Genomic DNA, 25010 nt, shown 5'->3' with positions numbered 1-25010 from the left:
GTGGGTGGGTGGGTGCGGTACTGGGCTGGGGCCAGGCACTGAGCCTGCTGCCTGTGGGAGGAGAGGTGTTTGAGGGGCTCACCTGGTAGAGTCCTGCGGGGATGGCAGGGAGGAGGCTTGAATAGTGGGCTGGGGCTCTGGGATCGGTTCCTCCTCAGGCTCCGGGGGGCCAGGAGCTGGCAGGGAGGGGCTCTCCTGGGCCTGCGGCATGGGCTTGATCTCCAAGGCGGGTCCTGGGGGCTCTAAGTAACAGAGAGGAAGGGAATAAGGATGACATGGCGGGGCTCCATGCAACCCCTAAGGGCATGGGATCCAGATTCGAGGTGCCAATGTGACTGAGTGGGGAACCCTTCGGGACCATGTTAACTCTCCCCATCCTCAGACAGACATGGAGCTGAGGTGCAGGGCCTTGTCCAGGCCTTGACGAGGCTGTCCCCGGCTTCCCAGCCTGGACTAGGGAAGGGGTTTCAGAGTTCCCACAACAGCCAGTTCCCTGCAAGCTGAACCACTCTCCGAGCAGCCTTGGAGCCCCATTTGTACCCCCAGCCCAGTCTGTGACTATCCCAGGCAGCCCCTCCCCAGGTCCCTTCCCTGTACCTGGACCCAAGGCAGCATCTGTAGGCTCATCGCTCCAGCCCTGGGTCAAAACAGGAAATGACATGACGGAGGAAGAGGTCAGGTGCGCTCAGGCCCTGGCCAGCCCCGCCCACTCTTCCCCTCCACCCGTATCCCCTCTTGCAGCCACTCCTCCCCACTAAGGACCCTGCAGGGAGGAGAGCACCCGTCCCCCACCAAGGGTCCCAGGGGTGAGGAGCACTTGCTGGAGTAGGTGGGCCCTTCCTGGGTAGTCAGCTGCCTGCTCTCCCTTTTCTTCAACTCACCTCAGAGATTTTCGGGGGCTGAGGCAGCATTTTCTCCAGATTCTGTTCGAACCACCGGAGGAGCCAGGGCCCAGGCCTGCAGAGGGGCCAGGGGTCAGCTGAGCAAACTCAAGTGATCAGCCCTTCCCCAGCTCCTGTTCTGCACAGTGGGGACCTGGGACTGCATACTCTTAAAGGGCTTCCAGTGGTAGGGGACTTCCGCCAAACTGAAATTCTGACCCAAGGCTGGACAAGGCTCTGGAACCACAGGCCCAGCCTTGGCCTCCTGGGCAGCAGATGAGAGTTGGGGCTGCTTGCGGACATGAATGCAGCATGGGGGTGAGGGGTGCTCCCTGTGACTGGCACAGAGAAGTCTGGCTTCATGGGTATGTGAACAGTGTGGTCACACAGGGCCCCATACTTAGAAAGGCTCATGTTTGGTTTAATGCTCTATTGTCACCATCTTAATCCTGTATTTTCATTTTGCAGTGGGCCCCACTAATTACATAGCTGGCTCTGGGATAAACACTGGGTCCCCAGATCCATCTATTCCAGGCAGCCCCACTGTCTTCAGGGAAGCTCCATGCTCCCAGGGGAACCCATCTCCCAGGTGTGGCCCAAAAGAAAGCTGACAAGTCCTCTGGATGCCTTCATCCTTAATGGCTTTACTGGTCTCACTAGTCTCCAGAGTAACCCTGGGGATCCATGACCTAGGCAGCCTCCAGGGGACAAAAGAAATAGAAAGCAAGCGGGAGCAATGAATCAATGTATGAATGGTATGTGTGACTGTATATTCATTCATTCATCTCTCCTGTGCTCAGTCGGCTTTGTACAGCAGGCACTGTGCTGGTCACTAGGGGTTTGGCAGTGACCTAGACAAACACACCTGAGTTCAAGGACCCGATAGTCTAACAAGGCACAGGCAGGTGGAGCTCAGTGAGGCCCCTCCCAGGAGTAGGACATGGGCTCCCCCATTTGCCACAGTCACCACCCAGCCTGCCACCCTCTCAGTCAGTTCTGAGAAGTCAGAGCAACTGGAGCAAGAGTGTCAGTCGCTCAGTCGTGTCCAACTCTTGGTGACCTCATGGACTGTAGCCCACCAGGCTTGTCTCCAGGCAAGAATACCGGAGTGGGTTAGCTTTCCCGTCTCCAGGGGATCTTCCCAACCAAGGAATAGAACTCAGGTCTGCATTGCAGGCAGATTCTTTACTGTCTGAGCCACCAGGGAAGCACCCTGAGAAGTCAGAAGCTGTGGCCAGCTGTGAGGCCAACTGGGCACCCTACTGTCCCCCATGGTGGCCCAGACCCTGCCTCTGGGCACCCACCTCCATGTGGCACCCACCTACACAAGGCCCACCTCTAAGCAGCTCACCCCTGCCTTGGCCCCTATCCGAGGATCTCCCAGTAATGAACACAAAAATCTATGAGCAGCACAGGGCCCATCATCCCCATACTGTGGATGACAAAAGTGAGGTCCAGAAAAGACGAGAGGCTTGTCCAAGGTCATACATAGAGGTAGGGGTGGACCCTGGGCTCTGGGCATGCTGAGCCCACCACACACACTACAATGGCGCTCGGGGACAGGGACGCACCCGGGGTCTTCGGCCCTGGAGGGTTCACTGTGTTCATCTGCAAAAGAAAAGAAGCCTGTTAGCAGCAAGAGGCCTGCCCAGAGCCCCCGGTCAACCCAACTCAAACCCAGGTTTGAACCAGGCCTGAGACAGATGAGCTCTGGCCCCATGGACTCTTTCCCCAGAGCTGGGCCCAACCCAGCAGCCCCTCAGTGCTCAGTTGCTCAGTCATGTCTGAATCTTTGTGACCCCATGGACTGTAGCCCTCCAGGCTCCTCTGTCCATGGGATTGTCCAGGCAAGAATACTGGAGTGGGTTACCATTTCCTTCTTCAGGGGATCTTCCCAACCCAGGGATTGAACCTGCATTTCCTGCATTGGCAGGCGGACTCCTTACCACTGAGCCACTAGCGAAGTCCTAGCAGCCTCTAAAGCCACCACTATAATGCCATCCAGCCTCCTGTCCTTACCTGAGCCCCCAGTGCCGCACTGCCCAAGGATCTGTGCTCCTGCCTGCTGAGAAAGACAGACAGACAGACGTGGGCAAAGGATACAGGTGCGCTGACCTCCGTCCCGCCCCTTACCCCCTGACCCACCGCAGCTCCCAACCCCAGCAGTACCTGATCTGGACTCTCCAGGCCTGCAGCAATGTTCTGGGAGGGCCTGCTGCTGTGGGCGGGCTGCGGGACAACCTTCTCCACACCCTTCCTGAGCCAGGTCAGCACCCAGCCTCTGGGACTGCTGAGGGACAGAGAGACTGGCCTGCCCTCAACGCCCCCAACCCCTCCTTGGTCAGCATGGCAGTCCACAGCATCCTAAAGAACTTGGTTTGAACCCCAAGCCTCTATCTCCCACTGTGATTCTTCAGACACATCAACTCCCTTCAAGAGCCTCGTGTTCATCTCTGGAAAATGGGGGACACCAATGCTTGGCGAGGCCAGGCCTGCCCCATGCCATTTGAAGCCCACCCTGCTGAGATACTCAGTAAAACATCAGCCAATTATCCTTGTGCCCAGTTAGCCTGGCTCCAGGGGGCCCCTCCTGCACTTGGCTCGTGTCTTGTGTTCTGGAAGGGTTGAGGGTTTCCTGTGGGGTGTTGTGACAGAAGCTTGTGAGCCCAGACAGAATCACAGACTCACCATCTGAAGCCAACCACCCACCCCCCACCACACACATGCTCACTGGGGCAACCACCCAGGGTCTAAAATGTGACCTTTTTGGGAGATTTCGTGGGAAAGTCTGGATTTCTGTCTTCATGGGGAAAATCAGAAGCTCTGGCCACACCAAATCTGCATTTCACCTGAGCACTGAGAAATCTCTGGTCCCCAGCCTCCATTTCTCTTGTTCATATGGTCGATTTGGCCCAGGAGAACCCCCTCCTCTGCCCGAGGCTCCCCTCAGCCAATTCCTAAGGTCACCTGGGCCTTTGCTTGTGAATGACTGCAGACCAGAGAGCAGTGGCCATCCCCGCCCCCTCAGTGGCTCCCTAGCTTGGGTGGGGGGCTGGCCCTGAGGAGAGGGGAGGGTGCTGTAGTACCTGTGAGCTTCGGGAGCCACAGAGACCTGAGCCTGGAGGGATGTGGGCGGAGTGAGAGCAGTCTCCTGGGTTCCTGGAAAGAGTCCCTCTGACTTTAGGACTAGACCCTCTCAGAGGCCAGTTTCTACCTGCTGGGGAGGTCAAGTCAGAGGCAGAGGAGAGGGGAGGGGAGAACCCTGAGGGAGTTGGAAGCCTGCAGTCCTACCTCAGCTCAGCTAGAAAGTCCCCAGGACTCTGCCCTTAGCTTCCTGAGCCTCAGTTTCTTCATCTGTGAAATGGGTCTGCCAGCCTCATGGGCTGCTGCAGGGCTCTAAGCGGAGGATACAGCCCTTCTCCCTCCCCTCCCTCCCCCCACCCACCGGCCAGGGCTTCCAGCACTCACCCTGAGGACCCAGAGTAACCGCAGCCACTTCCTTCCCCACGCAGGGCTCCTCTGGTGGCTGGAGGGGTCAAACAGGGCCATGTGAGCCCCCAGTGATGCCAGCCCTGGTACAGGCGGAGCAGCCCTTGACCCACCCATGACCGAGCCCCAACAGGAACAAACAGCTCTATTCTCACAATGGTCTCTGAAATCCTAGGGCCTCACCTCCCACCTGGGACAAAGTGTCTCCCAGGTCTACCACCTGGCCCAGAAAGCTGCCCCACTCAAGTGTGCAAACACTTACATTTGCATATAGACACAGACACAGATATTTGTTTGTACACATGTACATGTATATGCCAGTCACATAAACATACACACACACATATATAGGCGTATACAAATATACTTGTGGTTTTGCACTGACACACAAATATGTACTCATAAACACATTATTTCAGGTCTATTAACACACAAATACACACAGAGATGTGCATACATGCACAAGTGCACAAAATATGTACATAAATCTAGAGCTGTCCCAGATGTGGACCAGGAACCAGTGGCAGTCTGCAAACTGTTACTGGTCCACAATGTTTAAGAGGTTTGCAGCAGTGTGTATATCAACACACTGCTTCCTTTAAGGAGAAAGTCATACTGCAAAACAATACCAGCTGAACTAAGCAGTGTGCTTAATATATAGTAGGTTTATCTCTGGCAAGCTCCTGGTCTCCTCCTGGACTAGCAACAAATGGTTCAGGGCCTGGCTACTTTGATTAGGTCTGTTTTAGACTCTAGAGGTTAGAAAACAATGGCCAGTGGGCCAAATCCAGCCTAGTGATTGTTTTTGCAAATAAAGTTTTATTGGAACACAGCCACCATGTTCATTCATTTATATATTGTCCATGGCTGTTCTCACACTACAGTGGCAGAATTGAGTAATTAACAGAGATAGCGTGACCTACAAAGCATAAAATGTTTACTATCTGGCTGATTACAGAACCAGGATACCCCCACCCCCCACGTTTCACTTTGGCCCCAACTTTCTCTGTTCTGGAAGCTGGGTGGGGGCAACTGATCCAAGCTGGGGATTCTCTGAGCAGCGAGGCCAGCGTGACCTTCCTGGCCCTTCAGTTCTTACCAGGGACACTTCCTCTAGCTCAGTCTCCTCGGGAGCTGTTTCAGGCTTCGGCTCCAACTCTGGCTCTGGTTCTGTCCCCTCCTCCTCTTGCTTGGTCTTCTGAGGGGTCCCTGGGGGCTGAGGCAGCACCCTCTGGACCCAGCCCAGCATCCTGACACCTGCAGGGGACAAAAAGTCCTTCAGTATCCCCTGAGAGCTCGCGGTTGCTCCCACCTTTCATGGGCTGCTTTTGTGAGTCACATGTTTCCCTTTTCACTCACCATCTTTAAAGTACATTTTTGCAGTTATACTTCCAGGTATTTTCCTTATAGAAGCATTCAAGCCCACACATATATGTGTAAAGAGGTGGGTCATGATTGTGTTAGAGAAAAAGATGAAAAATATCCACATATCCATCCGTGTGTTGTGTAGTCACTTAAGTCGTGTCTGACTCTTTTGTGAGCCCATGAACTGTAACCACCAGGCTCCTCTGTCCACAGGATTTCCCAGGAAAGAATACTGGAGTGGGTAGCCATTTCCTTCTCCAGGGCATCTTCCCAACCCAGGGATTGAACCCGTGTCTCCTGCACTGCAGGCAGATTCTTTACTGCTGAGCCACCAGGGAAGCCTGTAGGAGGCTGGTTATTGGGAAGTACCTAATTGTTCATCTGTAAGCAGAGCACAGACTAAATAAATATCCAATAATGGAATATTATGGAGCCATTGATTTTAAATAGATCTATTTGAACTATGGAAAGACCTACATGCTCCGGACTCCAGTCATGAGCAAATCGAGTAAATGCTCTATGCCTCAGTTTGCTTGTCTATAAAATGGGGACGTGAATAGTAGCTATCTTGTGGAGATAATCGTGAGGATAAAACAAACTGATGAGAGTGACTGGCACATGATGAGAGCTTAATAAATGTTGGCTGTGACTATTATTGGATGTCAAGCAAAAATGCTAATTTTAGATTATCATGTTCAGCAGAACCCCATTATAAATTTTTTAAAATACATGATGAGCAGCATGTGAATGGAAAATAACTTTTTTGTTTAATATATTATAAAAATTAATATATTTTCATGATTTAGAAAATTTTAAGATAAAATAACAGGCACCCTTTTTCGTGGTTTACTGCGATAGCTACCTTACATGGGTTCTGATTCTGGCTTTATACATCTTTAGGGAATGGGCAGCCCTGACCTTATGATTACACCCCCACAGGATGGCCCAGCCCAGCGAGTATCACACAGATCAATATATGCAAACTCCCAGCCCTTATAGGACCTTTTTGAGGCTGTGCTGGCATGGTGTGGCCTCCTTCCCCTGGCCATGGGCAGCCAAGGTATTAGAGTGCTTCTCTGTCCCTCCATTGCCAAGGACCCTGGTCCAGGGCTGCAAAGGGCAATCACAGGCCCAGGATCCCTGCCCCAGGGCCCAGCTCCACACTGCCTGCCCTTCTGCTCACAGCCCCGACTTCTGTCTCCACTCTGGCATCAGCAGCCCAACTCCTCCTAAGTGAAGCTATGGTTTGGGGACACCGCTCTTAGTGAGGGGGTCAGATCCCTGGCTCAGCTGCCAACAATGTGAACCTGGGCCAGACACGACATCTCTGGTCTTCCCTTTCCTTGTTGGGTGTGGGGGTGTCGACACTGATTTCCAAGGTTGGCAGAACCCCACATGGCATGTTTAGGATGGCAGATTTCACCACCCCAGCCAGGCACAGGCAGCTCCATAAGCCACGATCATTCATCCTTGTTCTCACCTCCGCCTCCTCCTCAGCCTCAGGAAAATAAGCATTTTTTCATCACCGCTTTATAGCTAAGGAAATGGAGGCACAGAGAGATCAGGAGACCTGCCCAAGGTAACAAAGCCAGTAAGTGACCCAGCTGCGCTTATGCTCAGTCTGGCCTGATTCCAAGTGTCCTACGTCTACCTGGAGGTGCTGACATTTGCCCAGGATTGGCTGCTTCTGCACCCCAGTGCTACGAGCCATTTCCCAGCAGGCAGCAATTCTGGCTTGTGTTTCTGAACCTTTTGGAAATGACTAGGGGAGCCTTCCCCACTCCAATTTTCCTTCTTTCCCCAGCCATTTCCTCCTGGATAGAAACACGTGCAGGTCCCTCCCGTCTTTTTGCCCTGTTGCTGCTGATTTCACATTGATGAGGGAGGCATAGGCAGGAAGGGGGCCTGGGAGTGATACTCAGAGCAACAATGGTACCTGGACCACCAGCCTTTCACAATCTTCCAGGGAAGCTGGGGGGATACAGATTCCTAGGCCCCTGTAAACACTCTGCAGGACCTGGAATCCATATTTCACAAGCTGCCTTGGAGATTCACTAAGGTTTGAGCCTCACAGGGAAAAATAGAAGCCTCAGGTTTCTAGCCTTGCCAGATTCTCCATGTCTAAATGTCTTGCTGGGAGAAGAGCATGGAAGGGGTCCCACAGAGCTGCCACCTCACCCTGAGTTACCTGCTCGGATGCCGTCCACCAGCCAGGACTTGCCTTCTTCCTGCTTCTCTCGGATGGCCTCTCAGACACAGCGGGGATTAATTGGCAGCAGCAGGGCCGTGTGCAAAGGATTAGGAGACTCTAGAGAGGGTGGGGAGGTGGTGGTGGAAGAGAGGCGATCGATGCCAAGGGAGCTGTCAGCAACCCCCCAGGGGCCAGCAGGGATCTGGGCCTCAGGGAAGGAGCTCTACGCGACCCTGGTTGGGGCATCATGATTCCCCATAGACCTTGGCCAACCCACCTAGTGATGGTAGGAGAATAACTGCTTACAGCCCCCAGGGGACCCTGGGAGACTCCTCAAGGTGACAGGGGCTCATCAATCTCAGTCAGCAGTGGCAGCAGGCACATCCCAGCTCTCCAGCCCTAATGGAGGGACTCAAGCAGGGTCTTTCTGTCCCAGAATCTTCTGTAGCTTGGGCAGGGTCTCAGCACCCCTGCCTTGGGATCCATCAGAATGGCTGTAGTCCCAGGGCTGGGCCTTTAGGGAGGATCAAAGGACTGACTGCATTCAAGCCAGCCTCCTGAACTGAAGTCATACCCTAGAGGGGAGATGGTGATCTCAGGGGAGAAGGGGAGAGGAACAGAGACCCAGTGCAAAGGGGTTCAGTGAGGTGACAGGACCTGGGTGGGGGGCAGGGCGGTGGGCTGTTTAGCAAAAGGCAGGGGACTTAAAAAGCAGAGATATCACTTTGCCAACAATTTGTAGAGTCGAAGCTATGGTTTTTCCTGTAGTCATATACGGATGTGAGAGTTGGATCATAAAGAAGGCTGAGCACTGAAAAACTGATGCTTTCAAATTTTGCTGGAGAAGACTCTTGAGAGGCCCTTGGACTGCAAGAAGGTCAAACCAGTCAATCCTAAAGAAATCAACCCTGAATATTCATTGGAAGGAATGATGCTGAAGCTGAAGCTCCAATACTTTGGCCACCTGATGGGAAAAGCCCACTCATTGGAAAAGACCCTGATGCTGGGAAAGATTGAAGGCAAGAGGAGAAGAGGGCAAAAGATGAGTCCACTGACTCAATGGACATGAGTTTGAGCAAGCTCCAGGAGATAATGGAGGACAGAGGAGCCTGGTGTACTGCAGTGCACAGACTCACAGAGAATCAGACATGACTTAGCGACTGAACAACAGGGGACTTGACTTGATTATCTACATTTCTCAACTTTGCCTGTGTGCCAGGCAGTGTGCCAGCCCCTTTACACTGAGAAAGATAGAAATCGGACCTGCCCTCACAGAGCTTCTGTTCCAACGGAAGATTCAGAAATAAAAAAATTAACGATGAATTTAAAAATATTGCAGATATGCTGAGTGCCATGAAAGAAACACACAGAAAAGAGACGTGTATGAGGTGGGGGTGGGCATAGGTGCCTCTACGCAGAGGCAAATATTTGAGCTGAGACGTAAGATTTAAGTGAAAGGTGTTTCAGATAGAGGACACTGGAAGGGTGAATAGAGGTCCTGAGGCTGAAATAAGCTTGGATGCCCCTGAGGGACAAAGTGGGACCAGGGGCTTAGTGGGGGCAGGGGAGAGTGGTAGGAGATGAGGTCCAGCACAAATCACGTAGGGCCTGTAAGCCACAGTCAGAAGCTTGGGTTTTAGCTGATGGCCCATGGAAGCCCACGATGGTTCAGTTTAGAACAGGGGCCGGACACAATCTGTGAAGTTGCTCTCTGGTGGGCAGGTGTGGAAGCAAGAAACTAGTCAGGAGGTAGTGGAGGAGCAAGCCACTTTGTGACTGGATGACCCATGGGCTCTCCTTCTTATGCTAAAACTCAGATATGCAACTCACCCGCAAGGCAACTGGTATCAGAGGATGCTCTTTCTGTCAGCAAGGTTGGACACCAATGGCAGAGCTCAAGGTGGCCCCGGCCGTGCTTTGTCAATACCTGGCTGCTGGGGATCAGCGCTCCTCCCCCAGGCATCTCCAGCCAGACCCCTTCTAGGAAGAGCCAGCTCTCCTACTCTTTCTGGGTGCCCAAGTGATGGCCTATATCATCGGTGACACCTCCTCAACAGAGGCCAGGGCAGAGATGATGAGGCTTGGACTAGGGTGGCAGGAGAGAGAAAAGGGGAGAGGAGGGAAGAGGGTGGTATTGAGGGTGTTCAGCTTGGGAAGAGTTTTGGGGGAAAGTCATGAGCTCCACTTGGTTACAATGTCTGAGAGACATCCGAGTGGAAGTGTGCAGTGGGTAGCAAGAGGTGTGTGAGTGTTGCGGTGGTGGCAGGGGTGGGGAGGGGGGTGGGGTTGGAGTTTAGGAGAGCCTGGAGATAGAAATTTTGGAGGCATCAGCTCAGCTTGTAAATGACAGTTAAAGTTGCAGGACTGATTGAATCCAGTGTAAAGAAGAGAAGGACCAAAGATGATGCCTGGAGCACACTGGCTTGGTGTGATTTGGGGAAAAGGAAGAGGGGCTGGGAAAGGAAACTGAAGGAGCCGCTGGGGAGGGAGTGGGAGGACCAAGAAGTGGAGTGTGCTGCAGTCAAGACAGGTGAGGGTATTGGGAAGAGGAGTGGTCTCCTGGGACCACCAGGTGAGCAGAGGCTGAGCTGTGCCCCCAGGCTGGGCAACCTGGAGCATGAAGCGTGGGCAGTGGGCAGAGTCAGGTGGGCCTGGCTGAAGAGTAATGGGCTCTAGGGTGAGGAAAGTGAATGGGGCTCAGCCACACCCCCATTGGATGACTCTCCTAAAAATATACACAGATAGTAAAAAGCCAGACTCAAAAGATCCCAATGGTTTGTGCATACAAAGCTCAGAAAGAGCATTATCAGCCTGTCTTGTCTATATGGCTGCAAACGTAGATAGTGAAACTACAAAGAGAAGCAGAGGGGGTCTTCCCTGGTAGTCCAGTGGTTAAGACTTCACCTTCCAATGCAGGGGGTGTGGGTTTGATCCCTGGTAGGGGAACTAAGATCTGCATGCCTCAGGGCCAAAAAACATAAGACAGAAGCAACATTGTAACAAATGCAATAAAGACTTTAAAAATGGTCCACATTGAAAAAAATCTTAGGAATGAAAAAAAGAAAAGCAGTGGTTATACTACTCAGCCACCAGACTGGTTACTTCTTTCAGGAGGTGGGATTGGAAAAGGGGCTGTGGAAGCTCCTAGGGATTGGCAGGGCTCTAACATGTTTTCTTTAGCTGACCTCAATTTTTTAAAACATTATCGTAGTATAACTTGTATGCCATAAAATTCACCCATTTTAAGTGTACAGCTCAATGATTTTTAGTAAATTGACTGGACAATGCCACATCTACTTTCAAAAAATAAACTACTTCAGAGCATTTCCATCACCCCCAATAAGATCCTTCATGCTCATCGCTACTGATGCTGCTAAGTCGATTCAGTCATGTCCGACGACCCCATAGACAGCAGCCCACTAGGCTCCCCCATCCCTGGGGTTCTCCAGGCAAGAACACTGGAGTGGGTTGCCATTTCCTTCACACGAAATGGCACGAAAGTGAAAAGGGAAAGTGAAGTCGCTCAGTCATGTCCGACTCTTAGCGACCCCATGGACTGCAGCCTACCAGGCTCCTCTGTCCATGGGATTTTCCAGGCAAGAGTACTGGAGTGGGGTGCCATTGCCTCCGTCATGCTCATTAGTCACTCCCCATTCCCACCCCCAGGCCCAGGCAACCACTAAAGTGTTTTCTGTCTCTAAAGATGTGCCTTTTCTAGACATCACACACAGATGGACTGTATAATGTGTAGAGTGTTTTTGTATTTGGTTTCTCTCATTTAATATAATGTTCTGATGGTCGTTCACAGTGTGGCATGTTTTCATAATTCTTACCTTTTTCATTCCCAAGAGTATTCCATGGTATAGATATATCACAGTCTGTTTATCTATTCATTAGTCAACTTAAATTGTTTCCATATTTTGGCTATTATAATGAATGCTTCTATGAACATCTGCATGCAAGTCTTTGTGTGGACATATATTTCTCCTGGGAAGATTCTTAGGGGTAGAATTTCAGGGTCATATGGTAAATTTAAGGCTTCCCGGGCGGTGCTAATGGTAAAGAACCCACCTGCCAATGCAGGAGATGCAAGAGATGAAAGGTTCGATCCCTGGGTCGGGAAGACCCCCTGGAGAAGGAAATGGTAACCCACTCCAGTATTCTTGCCGGGAGAATCCCATGGGTGGAGGAAACTGGAGGGCTACAGTCCATGGTGTCACAAAGAGTCAGACATGACTAAAGCGAGTTAGCACACACACACACACTCATGGTAAATCTATGTTTCATGTTTCAAGAGACTGCTACACTGTTTTGCCAAGTAGTACCCCTCAACTGGTGGTTACAAGTCTCACTTTTTCAGTCATGTCCGACTCTTTGCAACCCGGTGGACTGTAGCCCACCAGGCTCCTCATTCCATGGGATTTCCCAGGCAAGAATACTGGAGTGGGTTGCCATTTCCTTCTCCAGGGGATCTTCCCGACCCAGGGATCAAAGCTGGGTCTCCCGCATTTCAGGCAGATGCTTTACACTCTGAGCCACCAGGGAAGTCCAGTAATTATGAGTTATATTACATATTTAAGCACTTTTTAGATTTTGTTATTTTTTAAGATTTTTTTAACGTGGACCATTTTTAAAGTCTTTATTGAATTTGTTACAGTATTGTTTCTTCTTTTTTTGTGTGTGTTTTGTTTTTTGGCTGGGAGGCATGCGGGATCTTAGCTCCCCAACCAGGGACTGAACCCACACCCCTTGCATTGGAAGTGCAGAGTCTTAATGACTGGACCGTCAAGGAACCCCTGGATTTTGTTAAATTTTTAACTTTAAAAGAGTGAAAAATTTTCAGTGAGGTGGTGAATGAAGTCAACTCTAGGAAATTTTTCTCTAAGGGGTGGAACTTGGAGATGCTGCTCTGGGGGCTGGATGGAACACTACACTTGAGGAGGAGCAGCTAGGGAGCCAAATCCTACAGGAATCTCACAGCAGGGGTCCCACAGCCCATTAGGCTCAGCAAGTGGACAGGTGTATGCAAAGCACATGCCAAGATATGCAAATAAGTTAGTGTCTCCACAGGGTTCCCTCATGGGGCTGGAAGGATTTCCCACTTTCTGTAATTCTTTTTTTTTTTTGGCTGCACTATGTAATCTGCAAAGATCTTAATCCCCCGAACAGAGACTGAACCCAGGTCCACAGCAGTGAAAGCGCTGAGTCGTAACCACTGGGCTGCCCAGGGATCTCCCGCAGTGGTTCTGACCACTTCAGGGTGCTTGGCTTAGGCCCTCATGACCTCGCTTGGGGAAGGTGGGAGGGAAGCTGCAGGCCTACAGGGGGCTGGCCGTGGAGTATCACCTGCTAATCCCTGTCGTGCTGAGGCCACCAATCTCACTGATCCCCTTATGCTGACCCTGGATCCTGGCAGCCACTAATCTCCACCTCTGGAGCCTCAAGGACTGGCAGGCAGGGCAGTGCCCTCTTCTCTGAGGTTTGCAAGGAGAGAAACACCCTGCCAGTTCAGATACCCCTCCTGACAGGGCCCAGGACCCTTGCTTAACACAGATGGGAACGTTGAGGCCCAGAGAGAGACAGTGACTAGTCTAAGGTCACACAGCCTGCCCTGGCCAGCCCTACCATGGTTACCCCCAGGAAGCCCCAGCTCCTTGTCTGATTTTCTCAACATGCCCATCCTGTGTGAGCCCCAGAGACAAGCAACCTTCAGGCAGGCTGAACAAGGGGGCCAGTGTAAGGACCCAAGAGGGCAGCAGGCTCTTCTCCTCGGAGCCTGTGGTTGCCACGGTTGCCAAGGAGCTGGTGCCCTCACAATGAGCCTACAATGGGCATTGTCTCTGCAGAATGTCCCTTGATTCTCCTGTCTCATAAGGCACTTGGGCCTGGCCCATCTCTCTACCTCTCTTCCCCACTGAGCAGGCAAGGGAGGAGAAATTCTCTATAAGCTTGTGCACCTGTGGCTGGTGGCCTGCAGGTGAGGTACTGTAAAGGTGGATGGGGGGCAAGGGGTCGCCCTCCCCCTCCTCTCACTGCTCCTGTTCCCTGTCCCTCCCTTCGAAGGCCCAGCCCCTGGAGCAGCTTCCCCATCCCGTCGTCATGCCCTCTCCCCACTAAAGGTCCTCTCTCCTCCTATCCACCTCCCTGTTGCCCTCCTCCATCTCTCACCTCCCACTAGGGTCAGAAAGGAAGCAACCGGACTCAACAAATTCTGACTGAAGTTTAAATGACGCAAAGGCTCTGGGAATATCTGCTTTTTAAAAGGGAGCGCTGGAGAACCAGCCATATTTTTTCTACTTCATATCCATTATGTTTCTCCCCTTATTTAAAACTTCCCCATGTCTCCCTGTAGAATGTTGAGTAAATGCCAGGTACCTGAGCTAATGCCAGAAATCCATAATTAATTACCCAGAGGCAGGCTGAGCTCACTTCTGAACCCACTTGCTGCTGTTGCTTCCTGCTCATTATTGCAGAATAGACACAAATAGCATCTCTTTTAGACAATTCCCTGAAAGCCCCAGCCCCAGCCTCCCTCCACACACCCCCTCCTGTACGGACCTCTGCCAGAGCCCTTAGCACATGCTCTGTGAGTGTGTGTGTATCTGTGTGTGTCTGTGTGTTTCTGAGTGTCCCTGACCCCACCACAGCTCCTGGCTCACAGTAGGTGCTCAATACCTGTTGGATGACAAGTCAGCACTGGCCAAGTTTGTGTTCCCACACAGAAGGGTGTCTGCTTCAGGTGTCTCCACCACCCAGCCATGGCCCGCATCATCGACCTGGTGCCCTGGGAGGATGGCTCCACCCACATGTATGCATCCCCAGCCATCCTACTCCCCATGCCCCGGCGGCGCAACCAGCTGGCCGGCGTGAAACAGCAGCTCTACCACCCGGCCCTGCCCAGCCTGCGCCGCATGGACATGGACTCTGTCAAGGCCTGCCTTTCCGACGAGCACTGCCAGTCCACCACCTACTGCCGCAAAGGTTGGGCCACCTGGCCGCTGTGGTGGCCCCTCGGGGCCTTAGGGGAAGGTGTGGATGGTTTGGAGGAGAAAGATCTCAGAGGGAGAAGCCAGGAGTGGCAGATGAAAGGCTTAGAGGGACTAGTCCCAGCTCTGCTCCTCCTTGCCTGAGAATCCTCCGGGTCTGAGCCTCTGTTTCCCTATCAGTAAAATGGGAACTCTAACAGGGTGGCCTCTCAGGGCTATTGGGAGATTGTTGTTGTTCAGTCGATAAGTCAGGAATGACTTTTTACAACCCTGTGGGGGTCCTCCACTACCTCCTGGAGTTTGTTCAAATTCTTGTTCATTGAGTCGATGATGCTATCTAACCATCTCATCATCGGCTGCTCCCTTCTCCTATGCCTTCAGTCTTTCCCAGCATCAGGATCTTTTCCAATGAGTGATGTCTTCGTATCTGGTGGCCAAAGTATTGGAGCTTTAACTTCAGCATCAGTCCTTCCAATGAATATTCAGGACTGGTTTCCTTTAGGATCAACTGGTTTGAAATTAACTTTGTGAGATTAAATTGTGAGATTAAAGTGAGATAAGGCATGAGAAGTCCTTAGAGTAGTGCCTGGCACATACTATGTGTTCAACAATAATGTTGTTATTCATGGAGAGAGAACAGCAGAGGTCAGCAGTGCAGGAAGAGGAAGAATAATAACAGCAGTAATAATTTCTGCCCAGTTATCTCTCCCTTTGAAAAAGGAAGAGAAAGATACCTGTCATGAAAGAGAGGGGAACATGGAAGCCTCTGGGGTTAAGGACTACACGGGGCTAAGGAAGAACTCTTCACTGGCTGAGAAGCTTGGGCACTGAGATAGGGGTGTCACACAGATGCCCACATGCATGCATTTCAGCACATTTATTCGTTGCCCTCTTTGTACTTGAGTCTGTACTTGAGTTTGTACTTTGTACAAAGGCCTTCTAGCTAGAGGGAGCAGCAGATACCGAGGCCTGGAGGGGAAAAGCTGCTCAAGGTGAACTTGAGGGATTTGTTTGGGCCCAAGGACAAAGTACATGGGGGCAGCAGGAGCTGTGGCTGGTGGTGTGGGGAACACAGCTCAGGGAGGGCCCTGTCATTGAGCTCAGCAATCTGGACTTTCTTGGGAGGTAGATAAGAACCCCTGAAGACTTTAAATAGGAAAGAGGTCTGAGCATTGGGGTGTCAGGGAGGGGGTGACCGAGAGGGACTAGAAGTGGATAATAGGGAGGGGTTAGTGGTTAGGACACTGGGAGGGACCACAGCCTTCAGGAGGTAGTGACTATGTCTTGGACATGGGGGAGAGATTTGGAAGGTATTTAGGAGATAAAGGAATAGGACTTGGTACCAGTGTAAGTAGAGGGGTAAGAGTGGGGAGTCCAGGGTGACACCCAGGTTCAGGCTTGGGTGACAGATGGAGTGAGCCTGTCAGAGAGGATAGGGGGCTCTCCAGAGGTCCCACAGAGACCCCTGCAGGGCCAAGAGGGAAAACACAAATAGGGGAAGTGGGTAGGGAAGCAGTGGGGGGTGGGGTGAAAGTGAGGTGGGGCCCCCTCACCCGCCCCTCTATAAAGGGGAGCAGCTATAGGGTCCCCCCTGACTGCTGTGTGGGAAGGGTCAGCACAGGTCTACCAATTTCCCAGTTCCCAGGAGAAGCCAGGAATCTAGATTGATAGGGAGAGCTCTTGATTTAGATATGCATTTTATTGCAAGTAAGTTTTAATCAAAGCAATGGAGCCACAGGTTCAAAATGTTATAACAATGCACTTTTTAAAAATTCTTGCTCCTCCTCATTCCCCTCATTCTCACCTACAGGTAACCACTCTGAGTTCCTGGTGTATCTTTTCATTCTTTACTATGGCAAATACAAATCTGTTCTTTTCCTCTCCAACTTTTTTTTATTACGAACATATTCAAACATAGAGGAAAGTTGAAAGACTAATATTTTGAACATTTATTACCTTCTACCTGCTTCAATTAATGTTTTGCCATATTTATTTTCTCTCTCTCTCTCATACACACACACACACACACACACACACACACACTCACACACACTTTAGCAATCAGTTTCCAGTGATAAAAACAACTTCCTACATGACTCCCTACTATTATCACATTTAGGAAAGTTAAAGATAATTCCCTAACATCCAATATTCAGTCCATATTAAAATGTCCCCAATTATCCCCAAAGATGTCTTTTACAACTGTTAAAACATTTTTGGAACCAGGATTTGATCTAGGATTGTGCCTTGCAATTGCTTGTCATGTCTCTTGGGCCTTAGTCTAGAACCAATCTAACCACTTTCCATTTTTCCCTCATAATATCGACTTTTTAAGAAATCCAAAACAGTTGTGTTGTAGACAAGTCTTACATAGTGAATTTGAGTAGTTCTTTCCTTACAGTGTTGTTTACCTTGATAGTCTAGTTTCTGTAAACCAGGAATTAGGTGTAGAGGCTTGACTGTAAAAGCTTTCTCAAGTTTTGAATGCCATATTTGCCATGATGGCTCGGCAGGGGGCGCTTAACATCAAACAGACTATTAGTGGTGCTGTTTGATGACGTGGTTAGGTGATGACCTAAATGTATATTCTTGTTTGCCTCCAGTCGTCTCAATTTTAGTCTTTAAAGACAAAGGTAGCACATGGCATATACTCTTCTGTACCTTGGAAGTTCTTGAATCAAGAACTTTATTTGTAATCAAGGCATAGTGAGGATGCATCATGGTTTATTTAACCAGTCGTTTAATGACAGACACTTGGGTTTTTTCCAGTCATTTTCTATTATAATACAAACAACGCTGAAATGAGTAAACTTTATACCCACATCATTTCCCAGTTGTGCAAAATATAAAATAGAATAAATTCCCAGAAGTAGGAGTATAGGGTCAAAATATATGTGTATTTATAGTTCTGATAGATAATGCCAATTTCTTTCCATAGGCTCAAATTAATTTATTATCCCCTCTGGCAATGTATGGCAATGACCCTGTTTCTGATAACTGCACTAACTCCTCTCCCTTTCTCTCTCTCCTTCAGATGACTTTGATAATGCCTACTTCACACTTCTCGGTGTCCCCAACAAACCCCTGCAGTGCTTGGTGAGCGTCCTTTTTCCCTGGTTTGCCCTGGAGAGAGGACCAGAAGGTCCTCTGTGCACCCAGCACCAAGCACCTCCGGTCCCAATCTCCATTCCGCTCACTTTCTCAGCTACCTCTCTGGGACCCTACCCTGCCCTTCCCATCTCTTTGAGGGGCTTCGGGAGCCCCCTGGGTCAGATGGTTCGAGTGCGCCCGGCTCCCTGACTTCCTTCCTCCTGGCAGGACATCACGGAGACCGGCCAGAGGCTCCGAAACAGGTACCACGAGGGAAAGCTGGCTCCCATCGCACCGGGCATCAACAGGGTCGACTGGCCCTGCTTCACGCGCGCCATCGAGGACTGGTCCCGATTCGTGTCCTCCGCGGGAGAGTTTAAGCTGCCCTGCGCGAGCAAGAAGGGTCAGTCTAACCGCGCGGAGGATGCCCTAGGGCGGGAGAGACAACTGAGCCGCTGGGTCCATAGAGCTGGGACCCCGAGCGCTGACCAAAGAAGAGCAGGGGGCTTCCTGGGTGAAATCTGAAAAAGACAGGGGACTAGCAGCAGCCGCGGCACTCAGAGGGTGCTGCACGCGGACCGGTTGAGGTTTACAGAGGCGGGGCTTATATTGGGGAGGGGGCGGTGCCAGGTCCGAGCAGTGGGAGCCAGTGGGGCGGAGGTGGAGGGCAGGCGGAACAAAGTCCGGAGGTGGGACTGGTTCCTCGAGCGGGCGTGAGGCGTGTCTTGACCTAGGGGCGGGGATCAGGTAAGAGCCGGGGCGCCGGCTTGCTCAAGGCGGGTGTGGGGCCGGAGACCAGCGGTCTTTTCGCAGTCGAGAGCTTCAGCGGCTATGCGGTGCGGTACTTGAAGCCGGAGGTGACCCAGAGCTGGCGGGTAGGAAGGGCTGCTCGCCGACCGGTCCCTGAGGACGCCGGGGTGGAGGAGGAGCTGCTAACACGGGGGTCGGGGAGGGGGAGAAGAGACCCGGACTAAGGTCTCCGACAGCCCAGAAGGCCAAGATCTCCGGCAGTCAGCAATGTTTGGGGCGTCGGAGAGGGGCGATGTCCGTGTCCCCCCCTCCTCAGTAGACACCCCCATCCCTCTGGCCCGCCCCAGTTCTGTCTTAACCAGAATCCCAGTCTGGACCGCTATGGACAGAAGCCCCTGCCTTTCGACTCCCTGTAAGTGACCCCGCACAGACCCCGGGGGACCCCATACCTGGGAAGGAGGCTGGGGTCTTGGCAGCTTTCACCAGCACATACCAAGTGGCCCTTGAAAATGTGAGACCTCGAAAGCATCGATTGGCTCCAAAATACCACAAGAAAATTGCAATTTCAAAATGAGTAAATGTTTAATTCCTACCAAACGGAGCATCTTGTCATCCAGTCCCTAGCAACTCCACCCTTTCAGAGTGGAGGCGTTTGGGTGGGGCGAAGGTGCAGTGTAATTCTGGTGGGATGGCACCTCCCGACGTGGCGGTTCCCAAAGAGGATCACTGTTCTCCGCCTCGGCCTCACCCTCCTCTATTTCAGGAATGCTTTCCGACGTTTCGGCTCCAACTACAGGTAAGGCCCCAACTGCAGGAGGCGGGGAATGACCCCGTCCCGCCCAGCCCCATCTGGCCACGCCTCCGGTGGGACGGCGCTTGGCGTCCACAGTCCTCAGGCCATGCTCAGATCCCTCTCCACTCGCAGAGCCTCTTGTGGGAGTTCCCGGGGTATTTGTACCCTCCTGGGTGATGTCAAGAGGATTCGAAGGGCTTCCCCCTAGAGAGATCCTCTCCAGGCAAAAGTGCAGCCTATTGGGAGGTGGAGGGAGCAGTTATCAGCCCCTCAGTCGTGTCCGACTCTTTGCGACGACCCCGTAGACTGCAGCACGCCTGGTTTCCCTGTCCTTCACCATCTCCCGGAGTTTGCTCAAACTCGTGTCCACTCGATTTGGCCCAGTCAGGACAAAAGACAAAGATGGGGAGTAGCGGGGTGGGGGTTTACCTGGACAAAGAGCAGGGGCGGAAAGAGTAAAGAGATGTATAAGGAATATGTTGGAAAAAGCCAAGAATTTGCCTTCCAGGAGGCAGGTAAGGTGGTAGGGACTGGGACTAGTGTTCCCAATAGGAGAATTCGAGATACTCAAGCACCTTCATAACTTGGCTCCCACCTCTCCAGTCCCATTCCCTACACTTCAGCGGTACCAGACTCCTGGGGGCAACCCAAACCACCCACACAATGGAGCACTCCACATCTTTGCTTGTGCTGTTTCAGCGCCTAGATGATCCTTCCATCTCTACCTGGAAAACTCCTCCTTACTCTTTAAAGCCCAACCCAGATGTCCCATCCTTCTTGAAGTCTTCTCTGACCTTCTGCCCCTCCCCTCCAACTCAAACCACCCCCCTCCAGAGGGTCACCTCATGTGCATCCCTCTCTATTTTGGAGCACACAGACTATTGCATTATAATGCCACATTGATGAAAGTTTCTCTTCTCTCACCTACCCTTGCACATAGAAGGGAATGCTATCTATTTTTATACTAGTATATAATGCCTCCCAGAGTAGGTTCACTAAATGATTGAAAAATGAGTCCGATTCACAGGAGATAAGAATGAGGCAAATTGGAAATGGGGCTTTAAAATCAAAGGGATGAGCCAAAAATATATGAAAGGAAATAGGGAGCCAGTGAAGGCTCTTGAGCCGTAAGAGACAGGATGGAAGCTGTTTTCAGAGCCTTGAAGGCAGGTAGATAGGTTTTGTGAGGAATACCTAGAGAAAGACAAACTGATTTTTTTCCCCAGGACACCCTGGAGGCCCCCATCTCACCCATGTTTCTTTTCACAGTCGTGTCAACTATCTGACCCCCTGGCATTAATCTGTGAAAAGGAGGCTGACACCCGGGCTGCCTAACTGTGCCACTCGCGTTCCCCAGCAGGACAAGGGTATATGGTGGCCATACCCATTTCCCTAAGTAGAAATAAACCTTACACTCCACAGGGAGGCACCCAACCCCTGTGTGTGTGTGTGTGTGTGTGTGTGTGTGTGTGTGTGTGTTGCAAAGGCTGGGGGAGGATCAGGACCTCAGGATGATGATATTTACCCTAACCTGCCTCCTGCCAGCTCCTCGAGGACTGATGGGGTCTAGGAAAGATGTATCTGGTGACCCCAGGCAGAGAGTCAGGGTCTAAGCCCCAAGCCCCAGCTGGGGATGAGGTGCAAACTCAGGCCAGGAATTAGGTTCTCTCTGTGCCCCTGTCCACTGCTTATAGGCCTGCAGGCAAGCCCCTTCCGCCTCAGACTCTGAACTTGAGTCAAAAAGAGAAAAGAGAGGGCACAAAAGGGATTTAAGACCCCTCTCTCAGATGCCCTTGCCATACCAATATATGCTGGGGGGCTTCCCTGGGCCTGGGTCCCCTTGAAGAAGTGGAGTCAGGCCCTGGAGGTTTGGCCTAGGGCCTCGATTCATGGTGAAGCAACACAGTGTAACCCTCCTCATCACCTGCAGTGTAGAAGTAAGGCGAGGTGCCTGAGGCCACTCAGAGAAGGTTTCCTCTGCCCAGAGCATTGCCAATGAATATACCATAGAAACAAAAGTTATTTGCTCTGTCCACAAAGCTTCAGGACTAGTTCTGATTGCCTACCAACCTACAGAAAGGAGGTCTGATGCCCTGCAGACAGCCATGGGTGTTCCTGGGCCAAGTCCAAAATAACCCTGCTCAAAGGGGGAAAGAAGAACGTCTCGGCGTGGCTGGGGTTAGAGCAGCCATCCTCGGCACTTAGCTCCAGGATCTTCCAAAGACCATCCCACCTGTGGCCAGTCTGCAAGGACAGACCCAAGTCAGGGTCAGTAGCCACGAGGCTCACGAGGTATTTGAACAGGACTTCTGACACTATTATGATCTGGGACTTCGGGGATCCACAAATCTCCCGAAATCACGTGCAAAGCCATGGGTCCACTCACATGTGCATTTTCCATGGAAAATCTCCTTGTTTTCACTTGATTCTCAGGAGAGTCAGTGCCCGCAAAGGTTAGGAAACCCTGACTTACATCCTCCTCATCACCTGCAGGTTGAAAAATCCCAAGAGACGGAGAGAGGCCACTGAGCCTGAGCCATTGCCTCTATCTCTGCCTTTAAGTCCCCTCAGTCCCAGGGGGCTCTTTGCTCCTCATAGAGAGATTACTTTAGAAATCCTCCCTGTGGCCATTGACTTGGGGACAGCCCAGCTTCCATGGTCTCACCTCTAGGCCTTTCTGGCCTGACCCCAAGCCACAACCCAGGCCCTGGGCCTCAATGCACTACCCAGCCCAAACCCCATCACCAGTCTCCTTGCTGTTCCAAACACTCAGACTCTTGCCTGCCTCCTAACCCTTGGTCAAAGCCTTCCTTCCACGTGAAATGCTTTCGCCATCTCTTCCTACCCAAATCTCATCCTTTCTTCCAGGCAGGCCTCTCCCCAGTCTTCCCTTCTGCCCAGTTCTTCCCCAAGATTATGAGGACAGGAATCGTAGCCTCTGGCCCACAGTAGGCTCTTGGGAAATACTGTATTTGCTGGCCGCCTCTCATCTATCCAGTAGGATCCAGGACTCAGGAAGGGGGCCTGGGGCCTCCCAGAACCAACACAAGACCTGGATGAAATGAAACAACTCCTACAAAGTAATAGTTGTGTTTATTACAGAGTAACACACAGACACATCCTCTCACCCTGGGCCTGGCAATGGGGAGGATCGGGGATGGAAGAAGGGTCCTGGTTGAGGGAGGGTGGTGGGAGGGTCAAGGAGGACTCTTGCAGGCAGTATTTTGTACTGTATTCCAGCAGCTTTGATATTTTTGACCCTATCTTTTGATATACATGAAAACCTCAAAACTCTCTCATCCTAAGTCCTACCTTCGTGCCCAGTTGCACCAGCTCAGGGCCTGGCAAACAGCAGGTGTTCAGTGATGCTTACAGACGAACAAAGGCAGGAACGCAGACCCAGAATGGGGATGGACACGCACGCAGAGTGAAGAGGGAGATCCCACAAGACCTGGCCCACCCCCACCCCTCCCCTCGACCTCCTTTTCAAGGCCCTGTGAGGAGGACTGGACATTCCTGCCAGAATCTTTGTAGATCTACGAAAATCAATAGCGGCCAAGGCTTTTCCTAGAGGCATGACCTTCAAGGAACAAAGAAAGCACCGGCTTGAGGATGGGATGTGGAGCTTATCACAGGCGAGTCTGGGCCAGGCAATTAGGCCCCAGGCAACTCTCCAAGGTTTGAGCAGTTTGTGGTCCTCGGCTAGGGCCTGCTCTGGAGAAGGGATGAAGTTGGGGGCTGGGAGGTCAGGCAAAGGCTCTCTATGGAGCTGTCTCTGCACAGATGGGAAGATGCAGAACGGTGGCTCCAATCCCTCAAGGAGTTGAGAGCAGGCCAGAGGGCTGGCGACACCACGCTCCCCACCTCCACTGCTGGTTGAAGAGCTCTCCTGCTCCCCTGGCCAGCCCGGGTGCCAGCACCAGTCCCGGCCATTGTTCCCAGCTTCCTGGCCAGCAAAGAGTAGGTTGGAACCAGAGCCCCGAGCTCCAGTGGCTGGAGGTGGAGACCTGTGAGGTTCAGAGCCTAGGACGGTCCTGCCCAACTGCCTATCCCCTGCCTGGCCCACCTGGCCCGCCCCCACAATTCCAGGCGTCTCTCATCACAAACTATCTGACTTTGGGAAGCCTCTGGACTTCTCAAGGGTCAACACAAAGCAGATCCTCAGGTCTGCCCGGCCCGTCTCATGGAGATGATATGAGGCTCCAACCAACTGGTAGATAGGAAAGTGACGGTGGGTTGGGGGGGTGGCGGGGAAAGGTAAAGAGAACCCTGACACTCGGATGGGAGAGCGAGGCTGGCTCCCTTCTGCCTCAGACCTCCCAGTCCTCTGCTTTCCTGAGTGACTGCTACATGTCCAATACTCCACATGGGTCATTTCATGGGACCCTCATCCTAAGCCCAGAAGAGAGTGTTACTGGCTCCATTTCACAGATGAGGAATAAGGCCCATAAAGATTCAAAGACCTTCCCAAACCTTTGGTGCTTATGAGTGGCAGAGGCAGGACTCCAGTCGGGCTTGACTGTGGTGCTCTTAACCACAAGAGCACAGCAGGGCCACAACGGTTCACGGGCACAGGCTCCACTCCTGGACAGCAGGGTCCCCTCCCACTGCCCCGCTGAGGGGCTGAGCACAGAGCCGGCCACACAAAGTCAGCAAGATGGTGGGCTCCCTGGGAAAGTTGTCTCTGATGATCCAGCCTGCCCTGGCAATGACTTTGAGGACCCAAGAGAATGTACACCCACCCAAGCCATGCAGGGGGAATTATTAACTCCAAAGTGTGAAATTTATGTTAGTGTTTCTTTTTGGCTGAGCCTCGAAGCAAGCAGGATCCTCGACCAGGGATCAAACCCACGACCCCTGCTGCCAGTGTAAGTGCAACAAACTACTGGACTACCAGGGAAGTCCCTATGTTAGCCTCTCCCTCTCAGTCCTCTGGCTCTCATCCAGATGTCACCCCTCACCCCAAGGGACCACCCTGTCCCTATGCTGTCAGTGGTTGAGGCAGAGAGAATGATAAGCCTCTGACTTTGGGAAGACTAGAGAAGATAGTGTCTGGGACTTCCCTGGTGGTCCGGTGGCTAAGACTCTGCACTCCCAGTGCAGGGGGTCCAGGGTTCAATCCCTGGCTGGGGAACTACATGCCACATGCCACGACTAAGATCCAGCAAAGTCAAATAAAACAAATAAATGTATTTTTTAAGAAAGAAGAAGACAGTGCTAGTTTGTACCCCTAGCCATAATGTTGGACATTCGCCCATGAAAATTCCATGCTCTAAGGATGGAGTTATGGAGCACAGGAAACCGGGGTTCCTGGTAGGTAGGTGGGAGTGGTTATCTGTGCGTGGTCAGGTACAGTGAAAGGCCGCTGCTTAAGCCAGTTTATGCTGTTTCTGACACAAACCAAGAGACCAGAATGAGGCAGGTGGAGACCAGACTGGAGGTCCGGAGAGGCAGGGAGGGGAAAG

The 25010-nt window shown here is 51.9% G+C and overlaps 2 protein-coding genes across 2 annotated transcripts in view; one reads left to right on the top strand and one right to left on the bottom strand.

Annotated features, from left to right (window-relative positions):
• The window catches only part of CNGB1 (cyclic nucleotide gated channel beta 1), a 69374-nt gene extending 61392 nt beyond the window's left edge, over nt 1–7982 (bottom strand). Inside the window, exons 1-10 of the mRNA XM_027516437.1 lie at nt 7924–7982; nt 5470–5627; nt 4350–4407; nt 3968–4040; nt 3051–3171; nt 2901–2946; nt 2453–2489; nt 882–957; nt 598–637; nt 83–242 (exon numbers count right to left, since the gene is read on the bottom strand). Of these exons, the coding sequence (XP_027372238.1) occupies nt 83–242; nt 598–637; nt 882–957; nt 2453–2489; nt 2901–2946; nt 3051–3171; nt 3968–4040; nt 4350–4407; nt 5470–5619 (761 nt within the window). The 5' untranslated portion in view covers nt 5620–5627; nt 7924–7982. The remainder of the gene's footprint in view (nt 1–82; nt 243–597; nt 638–881; nt 958–2452; nt 2490–2900; nt 2947–3050; nt 3172–3967; nt 4041–4349; nt 4408–5469; nt 5628–7923) is intronic.
• Nucleotides 7983–13796: 5814 nt separating this feature from the next.
• Nucleotides 13797–24659, top strand: TEPP (testis, prostate and placenta expressed). The gene is made up of 8 exons (XM_027516436.1): nt 13797–13903; nt 14649–14907; nt 17947–18008; nt 18231–18405; nt 18816–18877; nt 19100–19164; nt 19516–19548; nt 20815–24659. The coding sequence occupies exons 2-8, from the start codon at nt 14685–14687 to the stop codon at nt 20843–20845; spliced, it is 651 nt and encodes a 216-aa protein (XP_027372237.1). The 5' UTR covers nt 13797–13903; nt 14649–14684; the 3' UTR covers nt 20846–24659.
• Nucleotides 24660–25010: the final 351 nt, after the last annotated feature.

The sequence above is a fragment of the Bos indicus x Bos taurus genome, chromosome 18 (genome assembly GCF_003369695.1).
Source record: "Bos indicus x Bos taurus breed Angus x Brahman F1 hybrid chromosome 18, Bos_hybrid_MaternalHap_v2.0, whole genome shotgun sequence".
Taxonomy (NCBI): Eukaryota; Metazoa; Chordata; class Mammalia; order Artiodactyla; family Bovidae; genus Bos; species Bos indicus x Bos taurus.
This window is presented reverse-complemented; position numbering and strand designations above follow the sequence as displayed.